General features: G+C 37.1%; 2 protein-coding genes across 6 annotated transcripts; both read right to left on the bottom strand.

The window, feature by feature from the left end:
- Positions 1 to 145: 145 nt before the first annotated feature.
- On the bottom strand, positions 146 to 13,270 carry LOC137183632 (troponin I, fast skeletal muscle-like). 3 transcript variants are annotated; one of them, XM_067590823.1, is made up of 7 exons: positions 13,175 to 13,270; positions 6,692 to 6,727; positions 6,202 to 6,238; positions 5,989 to 6,117; positions 5,650 to 5,739; positions 3,800 to 3,976; positions 146 to 1,277 (listed from the first exon to the last, which is right to left on the bottom strand). In XM_067590823.1, exons 2-7 carry the CDS (start codon positions 6,700 to 6,702, stop codon positions 1,197 to 1,199), a joined length of 525 nt encoding a protein of 174 aa, XP_067446924.1. In that variant the 5' UTR covers positions 6,703 to 6,727; positions 13,175 to 13,270; the 3' UTR covers positions 146 to 1,196. The 3 variants fall into 3 exon arrangements, with proteins under 3 accessions (XP_067446924.1, XP_067446922.1, XP_067446923.1); XM_067590821.1 differs by lacking the exon at positions 13,175 to 13,270 and adding an exon at positions 7,365 to 7,440; XM_067590822.1 differs by lacking the exon at positions 13,175 to 13,270 and adding an exon at positions 6,823 to 6,929.
- Positions 6,691 to 26,302, bottom strand: LOC137183631 (troponin I, fast skeletal muscle-like). 3 transcript variants are annotated; one of them, XM_067590819.1, is made up of 10 exons: positions 25,703 to 25,813; positions 23,287 to 23,319; positions 22,960 to 22,996; positions 22,554 to 22,682; positions 22,201 to 22,290; positions 21,181 to 21,357; positions 17,890 to 19,691; positions 17,509 to 17,617; positions 16,873 to 16,933; positions 6,691 to 6,727 (listed from the first exon to the last, which is right to left on the bottom strand). In XM_067590819.1, the coding sequence occupies exons 2-7, from the start codon at positions 23,292 to 23,294 to the stop codon at positions 19,596 to 19,598; spliced, it is 537 nt and encodes a 178-aa protein (XP_067446920.1). In that variant the 5' UTR covers positions 23,295 to 23,319; positions 25,703 to 25,813; the 3' UTR covers positions 6,691 to 6,727; positions 16,873 to 16,933; positions 17,509 to 17,617; positions 17,890 to 19,595. The 3 variants fall into 3 exon arrangements, with proteins under 3 accessions (XP_067446920.1, XP_067446921.1, XP_067446919.1); XM_067590820.1 differs by lacking the exon at positions 25,703 to 25,813 and adding an exon at positions 26,085 to 26,302 and having other exon boundaries at positions 17,509 to 19,691; XM_067590818.1 differs by having other exon boundaries at positions 17,509 to 19,691.
- Positions 26,303 to 27,743: the final 1,441 nt, after the last annotated feature.

The raw sequence follows: 27,743 nt of genomic DNA, 5'->3' as shown, positions 1-27,743 counted from the left end.
GTAATCTGAGAAACGGACCAAACTCCCAGAAGTGCAGGGTGGCTCTTTAACTGAACACTGACGCTGTGATTTAAATTTAGGATCTAAATTTACATCTTCTGAAAATGATCTTGTGTTTACAAAGTCAACAAGACTGTGAGCAAGATGAACATGAAGCTTTTGTATTTAATGTGACAGCAACAAGACGAGAAAAGTACATCACATTTCTGTTTGAACATAGAAAAGATGACATGATGCTGTTTAGCACAGACTATAGGCTGAATTATACTTCTACAAAGAGTCGCTTGCTAGCAATGTGACAGTTGTGTTTAGGCTCTAGAAAACTGAACGGGTCAAAAAACTGTGAACATTACTGACCGTTAGTTTGCCAGGCTAACGCAAAATTGGCTACACTCTGTGTCTACAGTAGTGTATTTCCAAAGTACAGATTTGCATTCATTGCATTATAAATCAGATTAAAGTTCTTGACTCGTTTTCAAGACAGTATAAGCTTTTTAGTGTGTTCATCCGTGTTTCTATAGAGACATTAGTGTAGGTTTGAGGAGGATACTTTGTAGACATGGTGACAATTGGATGCAGAAGTATAAATCAGCCTTAAAATAAACAAAAGCAGGTTTGATTTACCACTCGTGTCCTAACTGATATCATACAGTACAAATATATCACAGCACAGTGTCAATACAGGCTGAAGCAGAAGGCAACTTAGATTTAACTGAAGAGTTTTGTCCCAATGTGAGATATCCAAAAACTACAGAACTCAAAAAAACTACTCCAACCCTTCCTTATCTACCTCAGCTCACATTACAGATTTCCTAGATTTAAACAGTACAAAACTCAGCTCATGCCTGAAAACAGCTGAAACTAGTCAGTAGGTGACATCACGGCTTTGAAGCAAAAAAGGATAATTAATAGATATAACCAATTGAGGAGATTAAGGCCATATATACTTGCTGTACCATACCAGAAGCTTAGAAAGCACTACAATCTTTCTCCTGACGTGTACCTTTGGTTGTTAAAGTAACCAAGGTATTCACCACAACTTTCATGTCTTATCTGTTCAATAAAAGTCAAAGTTTAAGGTGGATATGCAGCATTTTGGAATAAAACTCTTCAGTTACACAGAAGACATTAGACCTGATTTCTGTCCTTAAAATTGAAAATCACTCTTAAGGCCAACAATCAATGACAGACCACATTTAACTATCAAACATCTTCTTCCTATCAGACTTGTCTTCAATGTTCTTACGCCAGTCTCCCACATCGCGCAGCTGCTTGTCCTGTGAACACAGACAATATTTATTTTAGTTCAGATGTAAAATGTAAAATGATAAAATACAAAAAAAGACGGAAATTACCAAGAGCCAAATGGTGATAAGTCCCAATGGACCAGTGTAAACTTTCAACCAGTCAAACTGAGACAAAACTACAACTCTGTCAAACTGGCTCCTGGTTAGCTGCTACTGAAGACCAATGTTCATGGTAGGTGTAAATATAATCCAGCTACATAAAGTACATTAGAGTCAGACACTATTCAGACACATTCTTCTACTATTCTATAGCTTTGTTTATGGTACTCTAGCCAGTAGTTATTCAACCATGAAACTGCTGGATGAACAAATTACAAACCCCACCGATATCGCCATCCTTAATTTCAATTTATTAAAAATTGGATTCATACTGTAAATTTTGCCATTGTTTCTATGGGTTTATGAATGTACTATTAAAGTAATTACTGGGATCTGGGAACCAGTGAACATTGTTCAAACATGAGCAGTCGACAGTTTATCCGCAATATTTAAACACCTTTATTTGGAGGTCAAACTTAAAGTGAGAGCACCTGAAATTTTATGTGATACGATTGGGTAATAAGTAAACTTCCAAATAAGTTAACTGAACTGGGTTTACCACTGGGTATTGAATGTCAATACTTTAAAATGTGTCTGCAGCACAGAGTATCAAAAGTGCCAAAACTTGGCATCAAATGTCTGGTCAGATTCAGAATCTTGTTGACTTCTTTGATCAGATGGTTTCTGATTTAAATCATAATTAAGGTCAGTTTTAGATTAAATTTTATTTAGACAAAGTTCTTGTGTTTAGACAAGATTTAACATTTGAGAACTGGAAAACAAGGTATTGAAAAAAGTATTTTTTATTTGTGTTGAAATAAGGTTCATTATTGTTTTTTCTCGTTATTATTGCTAATTTTTCTTGCTCTCTCACACGTCTTTTTAGCAATGTTGCAGTGTTCGTAGATTTCGCCTCCAAACTTGGCGAGTACAATGAGGCCAAACCCACAAAAATAAGATCTAAATTGTAACCAACCAGAATTATCCCTAAGCCCTGCCTGCTAACGTACGGGAGCCGACAACGGCCGTGTTTGAAATTATTTTTTTTAATGCTGCTATTTTAGATATCACAAGTTAATTATTTCGTTATGTCAAGAAAACGAGTGTTTTTATCACGAGATAACGAGATAATCAACTCGTTATCACAAGAAAACAAAGGTCTGACCCTTCTACTGTTTGGACTCCCAGGCTGAGAGGTCATATTTTCTTGGATTTCTAACACTATGTATTCTTTATTTTCAAGCCATATCCACACATGGATACAGTATGCTGTGTCTACTTGACAACAGAGGTGAGAGTGCCTGAATGAGTCAGCCATTCAAAACCTCAGGATAGTAAATAAATAAACATAACATGCATAGTGTACTCCATTGGCTATCATGATTTTTCAGTTTACAAAACTAACAATTTAGATTCTTTTATCATATCAATTATTAAGGCCAAAAATAACACCAAATATTCATTAATTTGGAAATCAATAGCGTTTGGGAGCCTCTGAGCAGCACTGCTCCGAAAGTCATCTTTTGGTAGCGTAGCTCCTTTAAGGAATAGCTCAGTGCGTAGCGAGTGTGTGCTCGAGAGAGAGTGAGAGAGTCTGTGTGTGACAGTGAGGATGCAGCTATCGGAGCAACCCGCCTACCATCCAAGAGCAGGCTGAGCAGGCAGACAGCGGGAGAGTTTCTGCCGAAAAAAAGCACCGAGACCTGGGAGACATGGGAGCAGCTGCTCGCTAGCAGCTCTGTGTGTTTACAGCAGAGAGCAGGAGGGAGGACAGACGTCTCACTCTTCCACTCTGCTGCTGCAGACTTTCAGTTTATAATTGTAGTGTCTGTAGTCTGACTAAGTATCAATAACACATGTAGTATTTTACAAATTGGAGTTTTTTATTTGATGAACGTGGGAACTGATATGTGAAAGACACCGCCACCTCCGACTAGTCAACACAGGGGAAACACTAATAAAGCTAATGAAAATATGATGCATATTACAAAACAAATTTTGTCATGGAGACACACACTAGTTTAATTATTTTGTTAGTATAAAAGATTCTCCTGTGTAGTCTGACTTCTGGCTATAGGACAGTGTAATTAGTGAGATGTGCCACCGCTCTTCAAACTCCCTCCATGAGTGCTCTTTTGTGACAGCAATTTCGTAATAACAATTATGAGAGCTCTATTATAGATGTAGCATTGGTTCAACATAATGGACAATGCATGAAGTAATGACATGCATTGATTAGGTCGTTATTTCAAGATAACAACGCTCATTTTCTCAAGATAACGAAATAACTAATAATAATAAATAATTCGTGATTTTGAGATAATGGCATTTTTTTAAAAAAGCATGGTCATTCTAAACTTTCCCTTTGAAGTTAAAGCTGCTATAAAGGAAATATAAAAAACAAGATTAAATGAGTTCAGACTGAAAACTAGACGAATCAGGTAGCAGCTCACCTCTTCTTTCACCTCCTTCTTGACCTGCTTCAGGTTGGCTCTCAGGTCCATGTTGACTGTGTGCTTGGAGCCCAGCAGAGCTTTCAGCATAGCATCAGCAGACATACGCACTTTCTTCAGACGGGGTCTCTTGAACTTTCCCCTCAGGTCCACAATCTTGATGTTGAGGTCTCTGACCTTTAGGAGGATTCAAGACAGAGAGAACAATTATAGACTTTTATTAATGGTCAAATTATGAGTCATGAAAGACCAGTGACACATTCTGTGGTCAGCTAAAGATCATTAGTTTGTGTTCTCAAACACATGTTCTCGATATTTGTCTGGTGGAACAATAGGATGATCATTTTTACAATTTATTGGTCTCTTTAAATTTAAAAGAGACCAATAAAAACAGAATTTCAAAAGGCTGGATTATGTTTGAATTCATGGACAGCTACACTTAGCTTTCAAACAAGGTTGTTAAACAATAACAGGTTCACAATTCCTCCAATACTTCTCAAGTCTTAAAACAACAGTCAGGAGCCCAAATGAACATTAAACATGTTTTTCTTGCTGTAATCATTCCTCCTGTTCATACTGACCATTAGAAGATCCCTTCATAATGACCTTACAATGGAAGTGATGGGGGACAAAATCCACAGTCCTCCTTCTGTGCAAAAATGTATTTAAAAGTGTATCTGAAGCTAATATGAAGCTTCAGCGTCCAAACGAGTCAAATCAAGTAGATATCTTTCAACGTTACAGTCTTTTTAGTGCCAAAGTTCCTCTTTTTGTTACTATACTTCCACCTGCAGCTCAACAGGGAAACACTGTCCGAGGAAACACAAAGAGGGAATTTGATGCTAAAAAGACTGTAAATGTGTCAGATATCCACTTGATATGACTAACTCAGACTGATGAAGCCTCATATAAGCTTCACAGAGACTTTTAAATGACTGTGGACACTGTGTGGATTTTGGCCTCCATCACTTATCACTTACCACACTGAAAGCACATTTGAAGGATCTTTTAATATCCAGTATGAACAGGAGGAATGATTACAGCGAGGAAAACCTCTTTCACTGTTCATATGAACACCTGACTTGTTTTAAGATGGACATGAAAAATTGTGAACCTCTCCTTTAAGTGCTAATTAGCAAATGTTTGCATTCTAATAATGCTCAACTGTTAGATTTTTTTTTTTTTTTTTGTAATATTTAAAATTTAACCTTGATGCATTCTGATGTTTCAGGATGTAAAATCCAAGAGAGAAACACAGATAGATGATTGTGATAGATCACTCCATCTTCCATACAGAAGACTTTCTGACACAAAATAGTTTCTAAATTAGATTTTTTTTCCTTGTTTGTTGATTAAAACACCAGCCACAGCCACAAAATCCATCTACAATCACCTATATAATACAATGGCAAACACAAATACTATTATTATGGCAGATATTAAATATTAAAAACAGAAATACTGTTTTTGTGTAGTTGACATACTCAAATGTAAAAGTACAAATCAATAGAAAAACACACTAAACCAGCTTTTTTTGAGTTTTTCTCAATGCATTTTGAAGTTCATATCACAACTAAATGTACAAATGTTGATCATGGTGATCACTTCATATTAATCTAGATACAAAGAGTATCTGCACACTGAATCAGAGCTCCCTTTACTTTATTAGTGACATTTATAAATAAAGTAAAGGGTACTCCTTCTATCTACAGTTGGTTAATTGTTTTCATCCCACTGAGGTTTTGTGGATGTGCACACAACCACTTTGTTTCAGAACACTTCATATTAACCTCACATACAAAAGGTAAAATAAATATATTAAACAGATCTGAGGAAGAACTTCACCTCACCTCATTGAGAACCAGGTTCAGTTTAAACTCAATGCTGTATCTCTCCTCTTCACTGATGTCAATCTCCTTATGAAGCTTCTGGCAGAGTTCCTGAAGAGAAAACAGTATTTTAGAGTTCAGCAGAAAATGTATTTTTCACCTAAACTCACAAAAGAGCCAAAACTCGGTTATTTCTTAAAAAGTAATATATGACAAGAGTATAATTGATTTTTGGGAGTAAATAACTGTGAGAACATGTAACTCTTGTCCATGAAATGTATTGGTAGAAGTAGACTTTGACTCCCACATATAACCGTGACAGCAGTTTAACCCGGACCGACCCGGGACAGTCTGTCTCACCACAAGCTCGTCCTTGGAGTACGGCAGCTCCAGAGGAGGAATTTTGTCTGCCAGGAACTTCTCTCTCTCGTCGGCCTTCGCTGTTGCTTCAGCTTCCAGCAGATTATTAGCCACCACCAGCATACAGCTCTGAGGATGACATCATCACACAATTTGAAGTTTTTTTCTACAAACAATTTATTTGTAGAAAATTCATATTTATTAATTTCTTACCTTCAGAGTGTGCTTACGCCTTGCAGACAGTCTTTTCCTGCAGACAGAAACACAACAACGTTAATCAGGCTGAGTGGAATTAAAGTAGATTTGAGCCATTATGTTGTAAATATGTAAATCTGTTATTATGATCAGTGGTGGAATGTAACTACTAATATACATTTACTCAATATTGTACTTAAGTACAATTTTATTGTACTTTACTTGAGTATTTTCATGTGATGCTACTTTATACTTCCATAACTACTGTGGTTTTGTCATGTATCAGCTGCACAATCCTCTAAAACTGTTATTTTAATAATGGAAAATGTTTATAAACTATTTTCCATTCCACTATTTTTTTTTTTAAGAAATAGAGCTTAAAACTAAAATGCTTAATATGCATATCTGATAAGACATTTATGAAACATCCTTCTATCTAACAGACAAATAAACATGAAAAAAAACATAATCTGTTGTGTTATGACGATATAATAAACTCATTACTCACTCGTCAGCCATGGTAGCTGCAGGATCTTGATATTATCTGGTAGAAAAAGATGAAAGCCTAGATTAAGATTATGTTTGTAGCTTTTGCTGTGTGATAATAGTCAATATCACATAATCAATAATCCAACCCACCCCTGGTTTTGACTGTCAGGTCAAATTTTAGCAATTGTTTTAGACCCTAATGTGAGCTTTCCAGACACTTTGGGCAAAAATAACATAAATGAAAGGAGAAATAAAAAAAAAAAAATCCTTTTCTTCATGTATACTAACTAAATAATCTTTCCTCTGGTGCCCCCCTCAGGACAAACGCTAATAAGGTTGTTTATAGGAAACAAATTTACACTGAATCTGACATTTCAACTGTGATTTTGGGCACTTTAATTGTCTTTGAACAGGCATCAAATTTCATGCAGCTTTTCCGCCATCATTTGGTAAAAAAAAATCTGCAAATTCTTGATAAAATCTGTTTCAGACACTGTTCATATAAACAATAAAGCACTCCTGCCTTAAATCTCACATCCCAGCATATACAGAATTAGCTTCCACTCCTTTGTATCAATCTACAAGTGAAAAGATAAAAGTTGAACTCCTCATTTTTACTTTCCACTGTACTGTTTCTAAGTCAAACAGTTTCCTGTTTATAGCCATGTCTCTTTCCTGCTGTAGAAACTCACCTGTCTCACATTTCATGAATAGATGTCATGTTAATTCTATCTTAAGACATCATGTTAATTCCAGGAAATTTCATGGAACTGAACTTTGTAACCCAGGCGGTGCTAATGCTCTAAAGGACCATACCGCTATTTTTAGCCACACTAGCAGCTCTGTTGGCTCTGGGGATAAAGGTCCAACACTGTGGTCCAGACTGAAATATCTTATCAGCTATTGGATGGATTGCTATGAAATGTGTATTCCCCAAGAGGATAAATCCTAATGACTTTGTTGATCCTCTTAATATTCATCTGGCGCCACCAGCAGGTCAAAATGTGAACATTATTTCATGACAAGATGGGTTTAAAACTAATGAATAAATTCCCTTCAGCCTCAACTGTCAAGTGAGACTAATGTTAACATAACATGCTAACATTCCAACACTAGCATGCTAATGTGCTAAATAAAGGCATGGTAGCTAACGTGTAAAATGCTACATACTAAATGTTAGCATTATAACATACTATTAAATGTGTTTAGCATATTACCACAGTTGAAAACAACACAATAACTGGAATTGTTGATATATGCATTCTGAAAAAGGTGCAGGCTGAAGCTACAGCTTATAATGCCGACACTTTTATTCTCCTATTAGCTTGCATGACAATCAACATCAATACCACATCATTCGCATCATATGTTACAAAAACAGTAAAGTAAGAGACATACAGATGTAACTTTGTAAGAAAGAAAGGAATAAATTGCTAGAAATAATTTAAAATAATTTTATGACCAATGTTAGCATTATAACATACTATCTATATGTGTTTTAGCATGTTGTCAGATTTTAAAATATCAGCATCGAAGCCACTACATCTCTCTGCAATCAGCAATATAATATAACTGTCACCTTTTGGCAAAAAGGGTTTTGGTTAACATTTTACATAATTATATCTTATGTTTAATCTATTATGTTTTATGTATTGTATGTTCACGTTTGTGCGTTCTGTTTCATCTGAATACAAGACAAATTTCCTCTAGCAGACAATGAAGTTGAAGTAAAGGTACTTTTGTATAATTGCTATACTTTGTGCCATCTCACATGTAAAAGTACAAATCAACAAATACTGAAGTTCATATCACAACAAAATGGTAGCTAACGTGTAAAATACTATGTCTATATGTGTTTTAGCCTTTAGAATGTAAGAATGTCAGATTTTACATGCTAACATTAGCAGGTCAACATTTACAATTGTCCAACACTTCAGTTCTTGACAGGATACCTTAACTAAGAACTAAATTCCATCAGCCTCAGCTGTACTTTTATACTAATGCTAGCATAACATGCTAAACCTTAGCATGTCACTATTCTGCATGTAGGCAGGTGAACATGCTGGTGTGCTATATTTAGCATCTTTGCATGCTAACAAGCTATGCTTTGAATGTCAGTGTGTTGGTAGTGTTGCTAAAGCATCTAAGAGTTTCTGGTGGCATTTTCCAAAGTATAACATACATTTTTAGATTTATTTCTTACCACTCATTTTATTTATTTGTTCAATATAAAACTCAGCTGGCAATGATTTGAAATTTGCTCCAACAGGTTGCAACCATCCCAGTAAACATCATGTCTGCTTCTGTTGTTGTCTGAGTTGTATTATTATTGTATAATAATGCAGCTGTACATGCAGATTGATTTTATAGGTCTGCACTGCCTTACCAGGTAACAGTCCGTGACATAATGAAAAAAAAGCAGACGCAGTGTTAACTGTGATGGAAGAGGTAACTCAGCCATTATTAAGTTAATTCTAAGAGTCTTTTATCATCAGACTAACCCACTTTGTTTAATGCAACCAACACAATTTGCTTTGAAATCCTGTAGTTGTAGTTAAATTACTTCATTTAAGCTATTCTAACTCATTTATTCTAACTCATTTATTTTACTTCAATTCTACTCAGAAATGTCCATACCAGTTGTTACCTTAAAAACGTATTTATTCAAAATGTATGTATTACTAAGTCAAGACAATTTTCTTTGTTTTCACTTTGACCAACTTCTTAAAATAAGTTGTCAACTAATTAAAACATGACAATCTAAGAAACACTGAAAAACATCTCTATTTTAAGTTTTACTCACAAACAAATGCCTTGAATCATTTCTTAAAAATGCCCACACAAATTAATTCCTCCAAAACACCACAACATGATCTATAAAACTGTTGGCACTGATGTACAGTATATATGATCTGTAGTATGTGATGTAGCCTAACCAACATCCACCATGTCTTATTTACACACAGTCCCGTCTTGTATCAGCAGCCAGCACTGAATAGGTTTGGATATCAAAAACCAAGCCGAATTTGTAAACAATCAGGCTTTTCAATTCTGCAAAGATTAGATTGTCCCCCTGTTCACATCACTGGTAACACGTATTAACAGGCAAGTGTAATGTTCCAACCCAGTCGCCAGAAGAAAACGTTGGCATTGAACGTTTCTGCAAACCACAGAAACGTTGAATATATACGTTTCAACACGTGAATTACGAATCATATCAACATTTCTACAAACGTAGCATATTAACATTTCTACCCGTTGAATAATGATGTTTTATGGTGTGACAACGCTGTGGTTAAGGTCTGGTTAGGTTTAGGCACAAAGACCACTTGGTTAGGGTTAGGGGAAAGATCATGGTTTGGGTTAAAATTAAAATAAAAAATAAAATAAAAACATAAAAATGTCTCACTAAAAAAAGACGTTTTTCTCGCTAGAAAAACAGCTGCAAATGTCCTGACGTCTCGCTAAAAACACCCGCTTTTGGGAAGCGGACGTTGGTTTTGGTTTCGAGGTGGTCTCGAACCGTGCCAAGAAACTTACTGACCATCCACCTGCTCGTCCTCCTCCTATACAGGAAAGATCAATGCATATAGATCACATGTGAACTACGTCACTTTAGAAATGTTGAGATGACACGTATTTTGGAAATGTTGATATGATACATATTGTTGAAATGTTAATATGCTACGTATTTCACATGTTGAAACATAGATATCCAACATTTCTGTGGTTTGCAGAAACGTTCAATGCCAACGTTTTATTCTGGCGACCAGGCTGAATGTTCACTATATGAGGGATAAATAAGCACGAACACATCTGATATGTCTCAGCATTTCATGCACGAGTTATTCCTTCCAAAACGCATATGACTGTTTTTGATTCTCTGTGGTTGAACAATTTCGTTAGGGTTAGAGGAAGTTCATAATCGTGGTTAAAAGAAACCAACGTTGACTATCGGTACAGTAGAAGATGGGATGTGAACAGTGGCCTCTGGTATCAAAGCAGCCAAACCAACCAACTTAACCTTCTCTCTATGAGGACGTTTGAGGTGCTATAACATTATCACACTACTTCCTCCTTTGCTTCTGAAACACAGTCTACACCAGCAGGTTTTGATGTCTGTCACTTGTCCGTCTCATAGAACAGATACACTTCTATTTCCATTCATGTGAAAATCCACACAAACTCAGAGAATCACTGCTCTTCAAGCTTTTTATATGCTCAGAATCTGAAGTGTAACCACTCAAATCACACAGATCTCCTGTTGTTAATTGATCAAGAACCCTAGTTTCACCATGAGCTCTCCGGTTTCAAAAAGCAGTTTTACTCATAGAGCCTCCTTGAAAACTTTCGTCTTAGCCATTTAGCCAGCGTGGCTCTAGTGATGGCAATGTTGGTTGGATGACCACTTTGGTCCAGACAAATATTGTCTATTGGATGGATTACCATGAAATTAGGTAAATAAATTCATGTCCTTGTCTGGATAAAAAAAATAACCTTGTGATTCCTTCGCTTTTCCTCTAGCACCATCCTCAGATCAGGATTTTAATTAGTCCAGTACTTTTGTTTGACCAAACACCTGCATAACTAATGAGACTGCCATCAGCTTCAGCTGCACTTTGTGTTTACAGCTAATAAGTAAATGTTAAGCATGTTAACACACTAAACTAAGATGGTGAATATGGTCAACATAACACCTGTTTAACATTAGCAAGATCATTGTGAGCACATTAACATGTAGCTCACAGAGTTGTCAGCGTGACACTCACAGTGTTAATGAACAGTTTTTATTGGAACTATTTTATAGAGAATTGTACTTTTTCATTGCTTTGAGCATGCTAGTGTTGGAATCAATTTACTGGGGTAGAGGCAGAAATGTTGTATATAGCCTTGCAGATAGGTTGATAGATGGTTATATACCACTGGTAAACTGACGCTATAAGTGCCAGCCTTGAGGCCACTTCCAGATGAAGTTGGAGGCCAGACAGTGGCTGGCTGAGCTGCTTGTAATGTTTAGGAGCTGCGATGGAACAGCGGATTAAGACTCTATTCCTGGAGCCACAGCTGTTCTTACGTCTTCATTATGGAGCAAAAAAATGACACCAGGCTCATCTTAAAAGAAAAGACGTCTGACAACCACTGCAGGCATCCTAAAGCGCATAGCTGGCCCGGGAACAAATGGCTGTCATCTGTAAACCAATAACAGGCAGGGCTGACAATGTATTTTAGGACCCTCGAAACACCCGAAACACCCGGGAGGACTTGACAACGTGTTGCTGTGGGGATGGAATAATATCTGCAGGGTTAAATTTAGGTGCTGATTTTTGTCTTAGGTAGGTGTGTGTGTGTGTGTTATGGGTAGGATTGTCTCCAGAGGGAGGGTGGAAAAGGTTCACAGTAACCCAACACCCAAGAACATCCTTCGGACAGCCAAGACGTTAGAGCATATCGCTAAAATAACTCACTGCAGGGCTGACCTCATACGTATGTACAGTTAATCCGCTTTCCACTGACAAAAAAAAAGGTGTTGTTCAGGTTTTAAAATTACAGAAAACGAAAAAAGAGCCAAAAACTGAAACAAAATCAGTCATAAAAGCTCCTGCGGCTTGTTTTGTAAAGGATAAAATGAAGCTTGGCTGTTGCTTAAACATTCCAAAGCTTTTAGAAAAGTTTAAATTTGGTGACTGGGGATTAAACTCGAGTGCAGAGTGACGACAGCAGAGAGGTTGGCAGCCGCGGTAGATTAGTCCAGGTTTTCCTCCGAACCCCACAGCGTTGACAGGAGGATAAACATTCGCGGATCAATTTTCAAGTTCATGCCTTGTAGTGGTGTTACCTTTCAGAGCGCCACATCACCAGACCGTATATTAGACCACACACTCATGTCAAAACAATTCTAAACTGAGACAAAAAACTCTTCTAACTTAGGAAATCCAGAAACAATACTCAATATACAACAATAAAAGGTATATTAATAAAAAATAAACTGGATAAAAACCAAAAATCTCCACATCACAAGTCCACCTTATGTTACACTAAAAGTATATTAATGTCATTTAATACCAATTAAACATGACGTGTGCATTACTAAAATTCTCAATCATTAACACTTAATTCATAATAAAGAACTCCAAAACAACATGAAAACCAGAGAAACAAACAACCAATGATTAAACTAATTGACATATTGATGAAATATTCAGACAAATGCCTGAAACCGGCAATGTCGATCTACATCATCTCGTAACCACATGCATCAGATATTTAGTAAAAGCTCTGATTTTAAGCTCTTTCATTTCAAATTAAAACCTCTTTTCTATAACTTTCCACTAGCAGAATTATTATTTGAACAATCCAAACACAATGTTTTCACAACCATACAGACAAGACAAAACATTTACAAAGAATGAGCATGCAAACTAGCAAACGATCACATGAACATCTTATACTGACTTCATCTTCCAAACAGTAAAACAAAAAACTTCAGAGAAAGAGTCCCTACCTTAACAGAGCAGAGTTGTCAGCTTGTTAGAGTCACAAAGACACAGACTGAGTCCCAGGCAGACGAAGTGTTAAGAAGGTATATATTGCAATCTCTGATAGCTCTCCAAATCCCTGAGTTTCTCTTTATGGAAGTGGATTACTAGTCAAACCAATGAGCTGGCAAGGTCATGAAATACAGTACAGTGTCATCTGCCCCCTTCCTCGACTCGCGTCATTATAAATAACCCGCCCTTTAAGATGGTTATCTGTATTATATTGTGCCATCATGCTTCTGACAGACAGAATGCAAGAAAGTGATTTAAACCACATGGGCATTTTGTAATTAAAGATTATATATATATATATATATGTATATACATGTATATACATAGATATATAGATTATATATAGACACATGCTGCTGTGTGAAATCTGTCACATCTCTGAAAGATACAACAAAGGCAAATTAACATACTATGAGTTTAGTAGAGCTAACTCTTACAATTAATTACCCAATTATAAATCTGCAAATATTTAATTTTTCAGTTAAGGTTTAGAGTTTTCCACTGACCACCGGTGGGGTTTTTATAAATTCTGCATTAAATGTGGAATTAATCAAACCGTATCATATCTTCAAGACCAAATCAAATGGTTTTAAAAGCAGCATAGAAGACTCAGCTGTCAGTTCTCTGTGAGTTTGACACCATGAGTTGAGCTGTTTTCACATTATAATGTGAAAATGAGGCTCTTGCTCTGCATCTTTGCAGCTAACTTATTGGCAAATAATCTGTTCTGATGTAACTGTTTTGTGACAAACTTGGTGTTTGAATCTGAAACTTTCAATTTGTCCTCCATCATTAATCCAATCTGTTTTGTAAGAGATGTTTAATCAACATAATTAGAAATGAACGTATCTGCCAAGTTGCTAACTGTTGATGCTGACAATGTATATCGTTTGTTTTCCTAAAAATACCCACTCTAGCAATATAATATCCACCCGTAGCAGCTGCAACATGATTAAACTTTTTTATGGTTCTGTTAAGGCACTCACAGCACTTTGTTGAGTTTCAGGACATATGGTGGTCTTGGTTAAATATTTCATCGTGTTTACTATTTTAAGTGCTTTTGCAGCTTTAACCTGACAACAAAGGACATCGAGATGTAAACTCTGGTCTCTGGTGTCAAAGTCCTGCACTTTGTAGATCCATCCGTCCACTAACCAACCAACTCCTTATGACTAACGTGAGTTAATTAAGCTCTTCTACACTAGAAAAACACTGTCAGGGAGCACCAGGTAGCAATAATGTTGTAGAAATGCAGGACTTTCCTGGATGATGTTGCAATTGTATAGATTTACTAGTTTTAGCTATTTCAACTTTGTTTTTCAGAAATTATGTTTTGTCTATCTTTTTGGTGGACGGTTCAAAATACTACAATACCCATGAGCTCCGGATGCCGTTGCTATGGAGAAAAAGCCAGTCAGAGGTGTGAATCGGGACAGTAGCAAATCTGAAACAGTCCAGTGTTGTATTTTGGACCAAAACAAAGGGCCATAGTTGCTAAATTCCAAAATGAACCCAGAAATGGAAAATAAAATGATTTCATCTGCAGATTGTAAAATTGTTTTTTTTCCACCAGCATAATCTTTAGCTTCCGTCCAAAGTTAGCAGTTCACTTAACTGAACTTTAAGCTGTGATTGGATGTTTCTTGCCAAAATGCACCTTGGGAGTCGTAGTTAAAGGTAGAGTCAGAAATTCTAATTCAATACACTTTTTGTCAAATTCAGAGAATATCTCCTCATGGTCCACTACCCATCCCTTCTGTGTGAGAGCTAAAACTGGCTCTGTAAACGGGCATGTTAACACAGTGGCTTGGAGCGTGCCACACAACACTATTCCAGCCAATCAGCAGGGGGCGCAGAGCAGCTGTCTGTGTGAGAACGTGACAGTCTCCCCCATGGATGTATAATAAGAGCTGGAACGCGGAAGCAAACCCGGAAGCTAGAAACTTTTTTGGTGTATGTGCCAGGCGAGCAATTCCTATAGGACTGAATGGGCGCCATTTTTAGTCCGGTATCCAGCTCTTATAACACATCCATGGTCTCCCCTCTCTAGCACCCATTAGTGGGGAGGGCTGTCCGCTGTGGCCTCTCTGCTCTGCGTGTGTGTAGCTCAGCCCCGCCCTCGGTCAAACAGACATACAGACCTGCTGCTCTTTATACATCCATGACACAGAGACAGAGAGCAGAGCGGAGCAGAGGAGAGAGACGGAGACCGAGATGAGATGAGTCCCGACCTCACACCCTGCGCTGTGATTGGCTGGGGGCTACACACCCACTACCCAAAGATTGATGCCCAGAAACGTCCCGAACACAGCAAAATAATAAGAAAATACAGGCAGAGGGCAGAGTCTCTGTAGATACACACACCCCCACACACTTCTAGTGGGTCATAAGTGATGATTGGGAGGGATTACTTTTGTATGACTCTATACATTGTTTTATAGGAAAATCCTGCATATCACACCTTTAAGGATGTAAATTCAATATCAAAATCTATGAAGTTGATGAATTTGGTGAAGGTCGAAAACATAAACATCTAAGAGACAAAAGGCTAAAATCAGACAAAACAATCTATAAGAACAATTAATTATTTAAAAGACTTAAACTGCTTACCTTAAATGTGGTCTGGAGTGAACAAGAGAAATGCTACTCACTAAAAAAAGTAATTGTGATCTACGGACGTCAAAACTGGATCAAATTTGTAGTTCGACACCAGTAATCTTTAATAGGGTCATAGAGTTCATTTAAAGGGATTTACAAGAAATTATTGGGGGTCATATGTCTCGCTGTCTCACCGTATAATTACACCTACGTCTTCAGTAAGGATGTGCTAAAGATGACACCCCTTGCTGGGAGTTTTAAGTTTCAGCACTGGGCCAAGTAGGGGGGGCCAAGGGGCCTTTGGCCGCAGCAGCAAGTTCAATCAGTTCTCTTTTTGTTTTCGTATTTTCCGAGTTACTGCAAAACTGGCTGTTGGAGACTTAAAACCACCCTGTCGTTACCAGGTACATGTAATACTTTTCATTTTGCTTGTGTGTAAAAACTTTGCTACCAGTCTGCTATTACATTATCCTGTCTTTGTGTATTTTCTGGAGCTTTTTACCGCGAAACTGTCTGTTGGAGACCTAAAACCACTCTGTCGTTACCAGAATGAATGTCGGATTGGAGCCGAAAGTTACAGTGTTCACTTCATTCCTCACACAACAAACGAGAGAGTACGCTGCTGCTATACACACACATACTTTTTCGCCCCCGCACCTCTGAAATGAATCTGGCGCCCCTGAGATGCAATCAGTCAGTTTGACACCATTAGAAGCTTTGCACGTCATAAAACAGCAACAAACAGGAAACAAGACTCAGTCTAAGTCAGAACTAGTTTATGTCCACTGCTTTCTAACATTCCCATGAGTTACATAGAGGCCACATCGAATATATTTCAGTCCACCTGCTGTAGCTGACCTCATCTTCAACACTCGCTGTAATTATGCACAAGTTAATAGAGCTGAAATTACGTGTAATTTAAAAATATGCATTTTTAATATATTATGATACTGTTGTTGTTTTTTAAAAAAAAAAAAAAAAAAAAACCTAAAAATTTAAAACAGTGCATGTATTTTTTCTTCAATTCAATTCACCCTCAAAAAATGCGGCTTACCTTTGTGCCATCAGAGGGAACCAAAGCTTTATCCACGATGACGATACCGCTTCCCCAGTTCCTTTAATGAGATTCTACATTAGTGATGTACCTAATATTATTTATTACTTATACTTGAAAATAATGGCATTGAAAAGTATCTGTCAGGTAATAAAGATGTGTGACGATCCCTAAATGATCCTGTCGACTGCTGAGCTACCGTTAGCTTCACAGACGGGATAAATTCCTGCTCACTCTAGTCCCGATTAAGAGTTTATTAAGGTGATAAATTTCAAATAGTGATGTGTTATACTTAAAAGTTTAACTGGGAGATTCCAAGAACTAATTATCAGCTAGCATTAGCGATAGCTGTTGTCAATATAATCAACTGCTAACTTGCCTGTTAGCTAACAGATGAACATGGACATGCGTCACTCAGGGCATTAATCATTTCTTTTTATGAAATGTTGAAAACATGCATTCAATGGTAGCTTGGCACTTTTCTCAGTGAGCTATAGATGATAATGGACCGTTAAAATAATGCCATTACTTTATAAGAGACTTGAACTTCAGTAATGCTAATTACGTTAGCAAGTAATCCCAGTAACATTTATTTACTTTGACATTTTTGCGATATCAACTTGTTCACATACTTACCAGTAGTTTGATGGAGGATTTATATCAGTTTAGTGTTTTTGCATTCAGTGGACAGACTGGTCCGCTACATGTTAGCTTGGTGCTGGAGGTGTGAGGACGCGGTTAGCCTCTATAGAGAGTGAAAATGCAGCTCACATTAACTCCAAAGATCCTTATTTACATGTTGTTTCTTCTCTGGCTGGCTTGCTGACGTTTTCCACAGGCAAACCTACATTCAGGAGTCTACTGGTTTTGTTCAGAGTTGGAGGATGTGAGAACTATGGAGACCAGTAGGGGTCATAGAGAAAAAAAAACTAATTTGTGCTTTTGAATTAATAATTCATAAACGAAACGCATTCAGTCAGCTGGAAGTTTGAAGAAAACAACAAAGAAGACATTTACCCTGTAGTGTCACTGACTGATCTAAACTGGATTAGTTGTACATCCTCTACTTCCACAAGAAGGCTGTGTTTTTTTCACTTATTGTGTCTCCACCTACAGTATATCCATGAAGCGCTCCAGAAGCCTGAAGCTCAGGTTTTATGTACTGGATGAAATCCGCAGGAGCATGAACGTGTTTACAGCGAAAAAGTCCATTTTCATATTGAAAGGGATCTCAGAGATAACACTCTGTTGTGCTTAAAGTATATCCACATATCATAGTCCAAGATCAAAGTAAAACCTTCTTAAATTTAAGTGTTCCACAGTGAGGATGTACGCCGGACGAGAGAATGGCATGAGGGTGAATTCTGTTAAATTGAGATCACAAATTCTTAATTGGAGAGCACAAATGAGTCATTTTTTTTCCTCCGTGGCCCCTCCTGGGCTCCGTAGTGAACCCTGTGATGACGTGACTGATGAAATGCTACAGCGTGTGCTAATGTTAAGCTAGCTGTTGATGGTCAGTGAATACCTTTAGTTCTTTTTATTTTATATGTGTTAAATACAGAATATGAGACATGGAGGCTTTGGATTTGTTTAAAGTTACCTTTGACAAAGCTGTGCTGAGTAATGAAATAAATCAAAGTAACTTCTTACTTTTGCTTTTGATGAGTAATTAGTAAATATTTCATACTTCAAATATTTCATCCACCAGTGGTAGCAGCACTCCAGTCGATGAGTGGAAAGTAAATCATGAGCCATCTTGGCACATGGACTAGTTTGCATTGACTTCAATGGAAGTTACCCACTTTCTGTCAGAGTAAATCCTATCAATTTACTGACCGATTAGATTTCTTTTTAACCGATGCAGTTGCATTTTAATAACCTTCCCAAATTTTATCAACACCTAAATAGAAAAGTCTGGGTTTGATCTGTTAGCATATCAAGGTCTAAGATGAGCTAAGATTTACAACTCTGTTGGTCTAGTTGAAAACCAAAAACTCAACAGAATGATATTTATTTCTCTAGGGAACTAAGAGATAAATAATGGAATTAATTTTACCTGGCTGAACTGACGTTAACCAACAAAATATTAGATACCTGATGTCTTAATTTGTTCACTGCAGCAAAAAAAAAGCAACAAAACAACAACAAACAGGCATCATGTTGAGCTGGTAACAAACATAAGCACTAAGGAAAATAAATATAAATATCTGTAAATTGAAAAATATGATTCAGGTTGTCCAGTTTTACTATGATGAATATTATTTTCTGTCATTTTGTGTTAATAGCTGTTTCACATGTACATTGCGATGCAATTTGTGCAGCAAAATATGTAAATTTGAGGTTAGTAAATATGACAAACAGGCTTCCTCAACAGCTGTCACTTGTTTATTTGGTTTCTGAAGCTTACAAGCTGGCTCAAAGTTAATAATTTGTGCTGTTCACATCCAAGATCACTGATGGGTGTGGTCATAAGTGTGTTTTGTTGCACCTGTGACCACACCCAGCAGTGATGTCACAGTGTCCTGGAGTCCACATGTATGTCACTGTAGCAAGTTAAACCACTGGAGGAGCAAAGACAAGATGTTCAGGCGGCGTTAAGTTCTTTAAAGGAGGATTTGTTGATGACTAAATGGTAGATTAAATGGTAACCATTCAATGAAACATAAAAACTGCAGGTTCGTTAAGAGCGGATGCAGGTTTTGGCAGATAAGACGCTTGATTTAAGCCTCTGCCTCAAACATCTTCTTCCTCCCGTCCATGCCAGATTTGTCTTCAATGTTTTTACGCCAGTCGCCGACGTCACGCAGTTCCTTATCCTGAAACACCAAGACGACCAAAAATCAGAACTTTTTAGATTAAGATCAAAAAGTCAAGTAAACAATAACTGGTCTAATTATCACACTTTCCTTTGACTGACCAGGATTGTCACTTATAACTTTAAAAAAAAACAACAACAACATAAATAAACATTCCTGATATGGATCCTGTAGATTTTGTTTTTTAGTGTGATAGACAAAAAAGTGGACGTTGCACAGCTGTAAACAAATAAGGGTGTAGACTATAGTTCAGGACAAAAAATTGACTCCCAAGTGATCCTTATTAGGCGTTTCACCACTCTAAGGTGAAATGTCTTCCTGATGAAGGTCAGTTGACCGTAACATAGCTATTCAATACATTTATCAGTAGTTCTAACAGTAAGTGCGGGAGTATTTTTTGTTTCATTATGATAGATACATTTTAGAGTACATAATTTAGCATTTCTGTTCTGCAATTTCTTGTTACTTGTTGGCCAACATTTACACTGATAGTAATGTATCTACAATTAGTTAAGCTTGGCCTTGTTGATTTATCTGTCTAGCTCTACCTGACATTGTGGACTTAAACCAACAGTCAGGAGCCCAAATGAACAGTGAAACCTGTTTTTCTTGCTGTAATTATTCCTCCTGTTCATACTGACCATTAGAAGATCCCTTCATAATGCACTTACAATCGAAGTGTTGGAGGACAAAATCTACAGTCCCCCTTCTGTGCAAAAATGTATTTAAAAGTTTATCTGGAGCTAATATGAAGCTTCAGCGTCCAAATGAGTCAAATCAAGTAGATATCTTTCAACGTTACAGTCTTTTTAGTGCCAAAGTTCCTCTTTTTGTTACTATACTTCCACCGCAGCTCAACAGGGAAACACTGTCTGAGGAAACACAAAGAGGGAATTTTGTGTGGACACACTGTGGATTTTGGCCTCCATCACTTACGCTGAAAGCACATTTGAACCTCTTCCACTGTTCATATGAACACCTGACTGTTCTTTATTTAAACATCCTAATCTATCACATCAGTGTAAATGAATGGAATCTAAAGCAATTCATCTTATAAGGAGGGTCAAATTTGGGGATAAAAGGATAGAAACCATTGTCTTATGGTCACTGTAGTTTATACTTCACTGCATCCACAAGCCTCTTTGTCTACTAACTCAATTTACAAGCTGGTTATTGCAAAAAGGTGTGTTTCTTATCACGTGCATCCCTGTCAACCCTCCTGTTGTCCTTGGGTCAATTTTGACCCAGGAATGGGAAATGGTTTTAAAACAGTATCCTGACTAAACCTTTACATATACCAGTCTGCCATAATCCATCAACATATTTTAAAATAATTCATAATTTCTCAGTCAGGATTCAGTTCAGGATTTTGAAACCATTTCAATTTTTTTGATGACAGCACATAATGACACCTGTTGTCCTCCCGGGTCAAAATTGACCCAAGGACAACAGGAGGGTTAAACAGATTTAGATGGAGTCGGTTCCTCACCTCCTCTTTCACCTCCTTCTTGACCTGCTTCAGGTTGGCCCTCAGGTCCATGTTGACTGTGTGTTTAGAGCCCAGCAGAGCTTTCAGCATGGCGTCAGCAGACATGCGTACTTTCCTCAGGACGGGCTTCTTGAACTTGCCCATCAGGTCCTGGACTTTGATCTTCAGGTCGTCGATCTGGAAAGTAAAGAGGATGATCTCAGTCAATATAAGAGTCTGGATTCACTGCAAACAGCTTCATCACGCTACTGAATGTTTCTGTCAGTCATCGGAGAGGTGACATTCATACGGTGGAACAATCAAAAGCTGAACACTAAAATTAACACTGAACACTAACTACTGCTTCTTTCTATCGTGATCTTTGGATGTTGTTTTCCATTTCAGTGCCTTGCAGCGAGCTCTTTAGATTCTTTGCACTGCAACAACACACAAAAGTGTTGGACGGAGCAAACAATATACTGATTCATCTCATTATAGGTGTATTCTTTCTATTTATTTATCTATCTATCTTGTGTATAGTTAGAAATTTTGATCTGATGGGGGCGATACCTTCATGTTCCTGATTTTCCCATAAATTTCCACTCACGTATGTAAGTATAATTGGGTATACATTGGATGTGTAATGGTATGTACTGCACTCTGACTCCAACACTGTCTGATTTCATAATTAATCAACTGTATGTAGTTACCACTTAATGCAATGGAAGGATAATAAAGCAGAATTTGCTTTACTTCCACTCAGCAGTGTCCTACACTCTTGTGGTCTGAAACACCTTGATACTCGAAAACCCGAAAAACTCAAACGTTTGATATATTTAGAGGTCTGAACCCAGGTATGTATACCAAGGCAACACAACACTTAAACCTCTCTAGATGTCTTGAGTATCATTTCACACATTTTCCCAACTTCAGCCTGAGATATTTACTATCTTTGGAAACTACTGGATCTGCAGAATTTGAGTTTACGACGATGGACCGACCGAAGGATCTGCAGGGTTTAAATCATTTTATATAATCTACCTCCTTGTCAGCTTTGCCGACTTTCATCTCCAGGTTGTATCTCTCCTCATCGATCCCGTCGATCTTGTGGTGAATCTCCCTGCACAGTTCCTAAACACACATGTAAACATTAGTAGTAAAACAGTGTATCGTGGCACAGCATGTCACAATATGTCTTCAGTCTTTGTTTTTGCACCATGAACCAGGTATCATTCTGAACTGTGAACTGCATTACAAGACATACAGTACCAAAAGTCAAAAGTTTGAACATACCTTCCCATTCACTTGGATAAGAAAGTCTGTCCAAACTTCTGACCAGTACTGTATATGTTCATCCTCAGCACAGGAAATGTGTTGGTGTTTGTGATGTATACCTGCAGCTCCTGCATGCTCCTGGGCATGGACAGAGGAGGGCAGTTCTCAGCCATGTACCGAGTCCTCTCTCGCTCTTGCTCCCTCTCTTCCTCCTCCAGCAAACCTTTAGCGATGGACAGCATCAAACTCTGCCAAACAATCAGTGGTGGAAGAAATATTCAGAGCCTTTACTTAAAGAAAAGTACCAATACAGCAATGTAAAAATACACCATTACAAGTAAAAGTCCTGCATGCAAAATCCTACTTAAGTAAGTCAGTTAAGTATGTGAATAGATTTTTGCCAAACATCTGGATTAACATCTGGATTAACATCAATATCACATAAAAAATACCTCTTATATCAGCATCCCCTTTTCTTTTATAACTCAATGTAGACTGTGAAAAAAATTTAAAGGAATCTTTTACCTTCAGATGATGCTTGCGACTCGAAGACATCTTTTTCCTGAAGGGTTTGAGAAAACATCAATTTGTTATGACATACATTATTTCTTATTCTTAATTAAAAAAATATTTTATCTGCATAACTAACCCAATATGTAAAGAAAAGTGACTTTATTCTTGGAAGGTCCTGAGATCAAATCATGTATGATTGAAAACATCTTTTTACTAACTTTCTGAAAGTTCAAAAAGGAAGTTTTTAGGACTTTGTTTGATATGATTTTGACATTTTGAAGTTTAGATTCAGTGTTATAGATCCAAATTAAATATACATGAAGAAGAAGAATTACTCACTCCGACATCTTGGCGTTTGTTTGGCGTCACACCCTGCAGAAAAAATTAGATTTTCCATTTTGAAATAATGAAAGGTCAGGACACACAGACAGGAAAAAAATGGACAGATAGATGAATGATTGTCAAATAACAAGTGGTTATTTATTAGGAAGATATCTTAGAAACACAGAAGAGTCATTAACAAACAGAGGTGAAGGCCCGGTCAGGCTGAGGAGGAACAGGCCTGGTGTTTCTGAAATAATAACTCCACTTAGAGGAAACACGACACTGTCTCCCATAATCCTCCTCAAGGAAAAACATCTAGTCTAAATTAGGACAAGGATCTGGGGTCCAGTTGTCCCCCCCTGGGCATCAATGTCATGAAAGATCTGTCTACTGGAAGATTATCAGAAAACACCTGATACCTCCTCCGTTGGCACTTACATCTCTGACATGACCGACACGTTATCCATATTCTCTGAAAATAGAGACTGTGCTGAGCAATCTAGATCAACAATCACTGCATCCAAACAGAAAACAGGGCAGTAAACTCTCTCATTTCTTCACCGAAATGCTTAAAAGACATCACAACAATGTGTTCTCCACTGGGATAGAGTTGTGAAAAAACTACGGCTGTCGCAATAATGTTTTTTTGCTCCCAGTACTTTAAGCCCTTCAACATCTGCCAAGACCAATACCAAGTTTGATCCAATACTTCTCTTACCACACCATGTGGACAATAGCACCTCCAAATCACAACATTTCCTGGATCAACACTAACGTTTTGAAACTCAACCAAGACCGCGGTGGAATTTTCAAAGATATAAGCAGTGAATTTTTGGGGATTTGATGCTACTATAACAGAATCAGAGAACAGCTGCATTATCCAAACACAAGAATTGTTGACAATTTATAAACAACAAAGCCGGGGTTATGGGACGTCAAGTACATTTTTAGAAAAATACTTTTCCATGAGTTCACTTTTTTAGACATTTATTTAGATATACAACTTAAACTGTCAAACTCTTATTACATACAAGTACTTTTAAAAACTTACTTTGAATTGATCATGGGGTTACAATTAATACTTTATATTTTTAATGTTGGTCACATCACAATGACTACTAAAAAAAAACAAAGTATCCATATGTAGATTTTTCTACTAAGACATTAATGCCTGATTAAGACAAAATGTTGTCACTATAAAGCAAAGTATCATCAGCATAAGGAAATCTGTCATATTTTAAATTGGTGCCAAATAACTTTTTAATGAGTGAAATATCAACTGTCGTTCTCTCCTGATCTTCACATAATTCCTTAATAATAAATACAATAATAACCATTTCATCGTAGCACACTGCAAATTTACCAATAAATCAGTTTACTGAAATACTGTATGAATGTTTCCTTATATATCAAATATCAGTCAGGCTCAGTTGTTCCTTTCCAGACCACAGCTACAGACAAAACAGCCAAGACTTTCTTTACACTTTTTATTTTCCTTAAGTTTTTTTTCTTCATTTCATTCATTATTCTTATATTTTTTTAAGTTAATCCTGAAAAACAGTAATGTACCTCAGAGTTAAATAGCATCATTATGCCTTAAAGGTGTGCTAATTTAAAATAATAATATACATTTCTGATTTTTGGAATGTAAGAAGACTTTGTGTCCAATTCTGTAAAATATATTAATGCCATTCTGTTGTTGTGTTGGAAGGAAATTACATGAAAATTCTGAAAAACTACATATATATGAATTTGTAAGATAAATGTAAAGAAACATACTGCAATCTCTACCATCATATTTATCTTTTAAATAGTTTTATGTCACGTCAAGTTTTCTTTTATAAATAGATTTATATTTTTTTTTAATATACAGACTGCCTATAAATAAAAAATAAATGTTTTTGTACACATGTATGTGTGTTTCCATCTCATATTCAAACAGATTTTCTTGGATTCATATACATGCAGATCATTGTGAGCATAACTGGATAAGACTTGAAGCCAAAGATCATTTTATTAGATAAAGCCGTCAGGTTTAGACTAAGCTCTGACACATTAAACCTATTCAAACAGTATGTGATGACACAGCGATAAACACTGGGACTATCACTTTTCAGCGACACACCTCATCACACGTCTGCAGCACTGACTGCTTCATCCCAAAACTAACCATATATAACATTCAAAAACTCCCCAGTCTGCATCATCACCTTCATCATCCTACAGCAACAGCTTCTAATGACCTGGTTCATTTTACCAACAGTTTAAACATCCAAAGCAAGACCTCTGTTCCAGCAAAAGCTCAAAGAAAAACACCAAAAACCTTATTTACTGTTGCTAACTGCATGATGACAGAACCAAACAACTTGTATATGAATAAAAATTGGAAAAAACTTCCTGCAGCAGCACAAGAAAGAAGAAGGTTTCTCACCTTTTAACTGAAGTTGGAAACAGAACAGAGCGACAGATTTGTTTAGGGGCTCAGTTTTGGCATTATAAGTTGGGTTTATATTGCATTCCATCTTCCTCTTTATGGAAGTCGATTTTCTCACAGACCAATAGGCTCACCAGCTCCTGAAATATTATATCTGACCCCCACTTCATCCCCTAATCTCCTCCCTATCCAAACATTATAAATAACCCCTTGCTTCTAGATTGTTTCACAGATTGCATTATCCTCCCCCGACCCCCCAAAAAGAAGGCGCTGCTAAAAAGCCAGGAGGTGAAAATGAGGAGAAGTAGAGTAGAGAGAGGAGGCAAATGTCTCGCGTAACATGTTTTTTTTTATCGCAGATTAACACTGGTATGCTCACTGGATCAAACAGGACTGGGCTCTGAGGCAGTTTTTCGGTGAAGGAGTCCAGGGAGCAGCAGTGATGAAAGTTGAGGGCACAGCAGGTGGAAAGGCCGACAAAGTCAGAGTGGAGTTTCATGACAGTCATTTAAGACACACTAAATGGACACTATTAAGAAACTGTTAACAGGAGCCGGCCTGTAAGGGAAGGAAAGTGAGAGGAGATGGAAACTTTCTGAATAAATATAATTCAGGAGCAGACAGAGAAGCCAGAGGGAGTGAAAAGAGCAGAAATATTACAGTAAAAAGGTCATAAATAGAAAAGAAAGATCTGTTAACTTATTTGTTATCTCCAAACTTATTCATCAAACTGAAGCTAAATGAGCAGCAAAGCCTCTAAATAAAAGTTGTACTGACTCGTTGGCTAAATGATATTTGAGGTGAAAGTAAGCCAGCAACATAGATGGAAATACAGCAAAAAAAAAGTAACAGTGTAAGTGCAAGTAGTTGCTAATTTGAAATTGCACAAATTATGCAGGAAGTCACCTTATGTAACAATAATGTATTCCATTAATGGTAAAAATATATATATATTTTTGGAAATATGCAACAAAATGCAAATAAATACAAAAATATTAAATGTAATATAAATAAGAACATAAATAAATGCAAACAAATACATGAAAAAAGCAAAAAACAATCAAATTGAAAAAAATTGATTCATCCAGATAAAAGAAAATGAGGATATTTGAGTAAAAATTCACAACTACAGCAAAAAATTACCTTTCGGTGTTAAAGGGACATAGCGAAGATTAAAATAAAGTCATTAATATTAAACAATAAATATACTCTCTCTGTCACTAATGTATTCCTGACAGATGTAAAAGCAGAAAAGCATTTGCTGTGGTGTTTTTTCTGTGAGGGCGGGGTGGGTTACACACATGGGGGTCCAGTCAGGGCTGCTGGTGACAGACAAACTGCAGCATGTGAAGCCATGAACACACTAATGATAAGAGAACCAAGACTATTACAGTTCATCAGCTTTAATAGGATATCAGAGTGGTTTTATTCAATGGGAAAATCTGATGTATGCTTGGTGCGTAAAGCATTAGCTAGCACTTGGCATTTTTAGAGTGGTGGCTAATGAGTTGCAACAGAGTTATAATTGTTTCATATTGAGAAGCTGGTTGGTTTCTAGGTGGTTGCTACATGGTTTTTATGGCCTCTGGGAGTTGTTGCTGGGCTATTGCTGGTGGAATATGTGTGCTTCTTTATTGCACAAATAGACTATATAAAGATGGACATAGTGAGGAATGACGTCACCTGTTGGTTTCATTGGAGCCCGTTTGAAGCCCAGATTTGCAGCAACGCAGATTTGGAGCCAGGACCTTCCAGAAAAGGAGTGCGAAGTATTGCCTTTCACGGTCTGGAAACACACCCTTCTATGTAATGATATCTGTAAATGTACTTCATGTAATGCCGGCTTTAGCCAAGAATTCCTATTGTGGCGTGCAAACCAGGAAGTAGGGAATTGTGGGAATTGAAACGTAGTACGCTGGAATAAAGCACTATCTGTGAAAAGCAATGTGTTTATTTTTTTGGAAGATTGTGAAAAGGCCCTGGTTCCCAATGTTATATTTTGTTGAGGGGCTCCAGTCCTGTTATTCTTTTTAAGAGT

The sequence above is a fragment of the Thunnus thynnus genome, chromosome 5 (genome assembly GCF_963924715.1).
Source record: "Thunnus thynnus chromosome 5, fThuThy2.1, whole genome shotgun sequence".
In the NCBI taxonomy this organism is placed as follows: Eukaryota; Metazoa; Chordata; class Actinopteri; order Scombriformes; family Scombridae; genus Thunnus; species Thunnus thynnus.
This window is presented reverse-complemented; position numbering and strand designations above follow the sequence as displayed.

What these genes read in the sequence shown, in the direction of transcription:
- LOC137183632 (XM_067590823.1), bottom strand. An exon ending in ACTCCAAGGACGAGCTTGTG is followed by an intron (nt 5,740 to 5,988) that starts GTGAGACAGACT and finishes TTTTCTCTTCAG; the next exon opens with GAACTCTGCCAGAAGCTTCA. An exon ending in TGAACCTGGTTCTCAATGAG is followed by an intron (nt 3,977 to 5,649) that starts GTGAGGTGAAGT and finishes ATCCTCCTAAAG; the next exon opens with GTCAGAGACCTCAACATCAA.
- LOC137183631 (XM_067590820.1), bottom strand. An exon ending in TCGGCAAAGCTGACAAGGAG is followed by an intron (nt 21,358 to 22,200) that starts GTAGATTATATA and finishes TTTACTTTCCAG; the next exon opens with ATCGACGACCTGAAGATCAA. An exon ending in AGAAGGAGGTGAAAGAGGAG is followed by an intron (nt 19,692 to 21,180) that starts GTGAGGAACCGA and finishes TTGGTGTTTCAG; the next exon opens with GATAAGGAACTGCGTGACGT.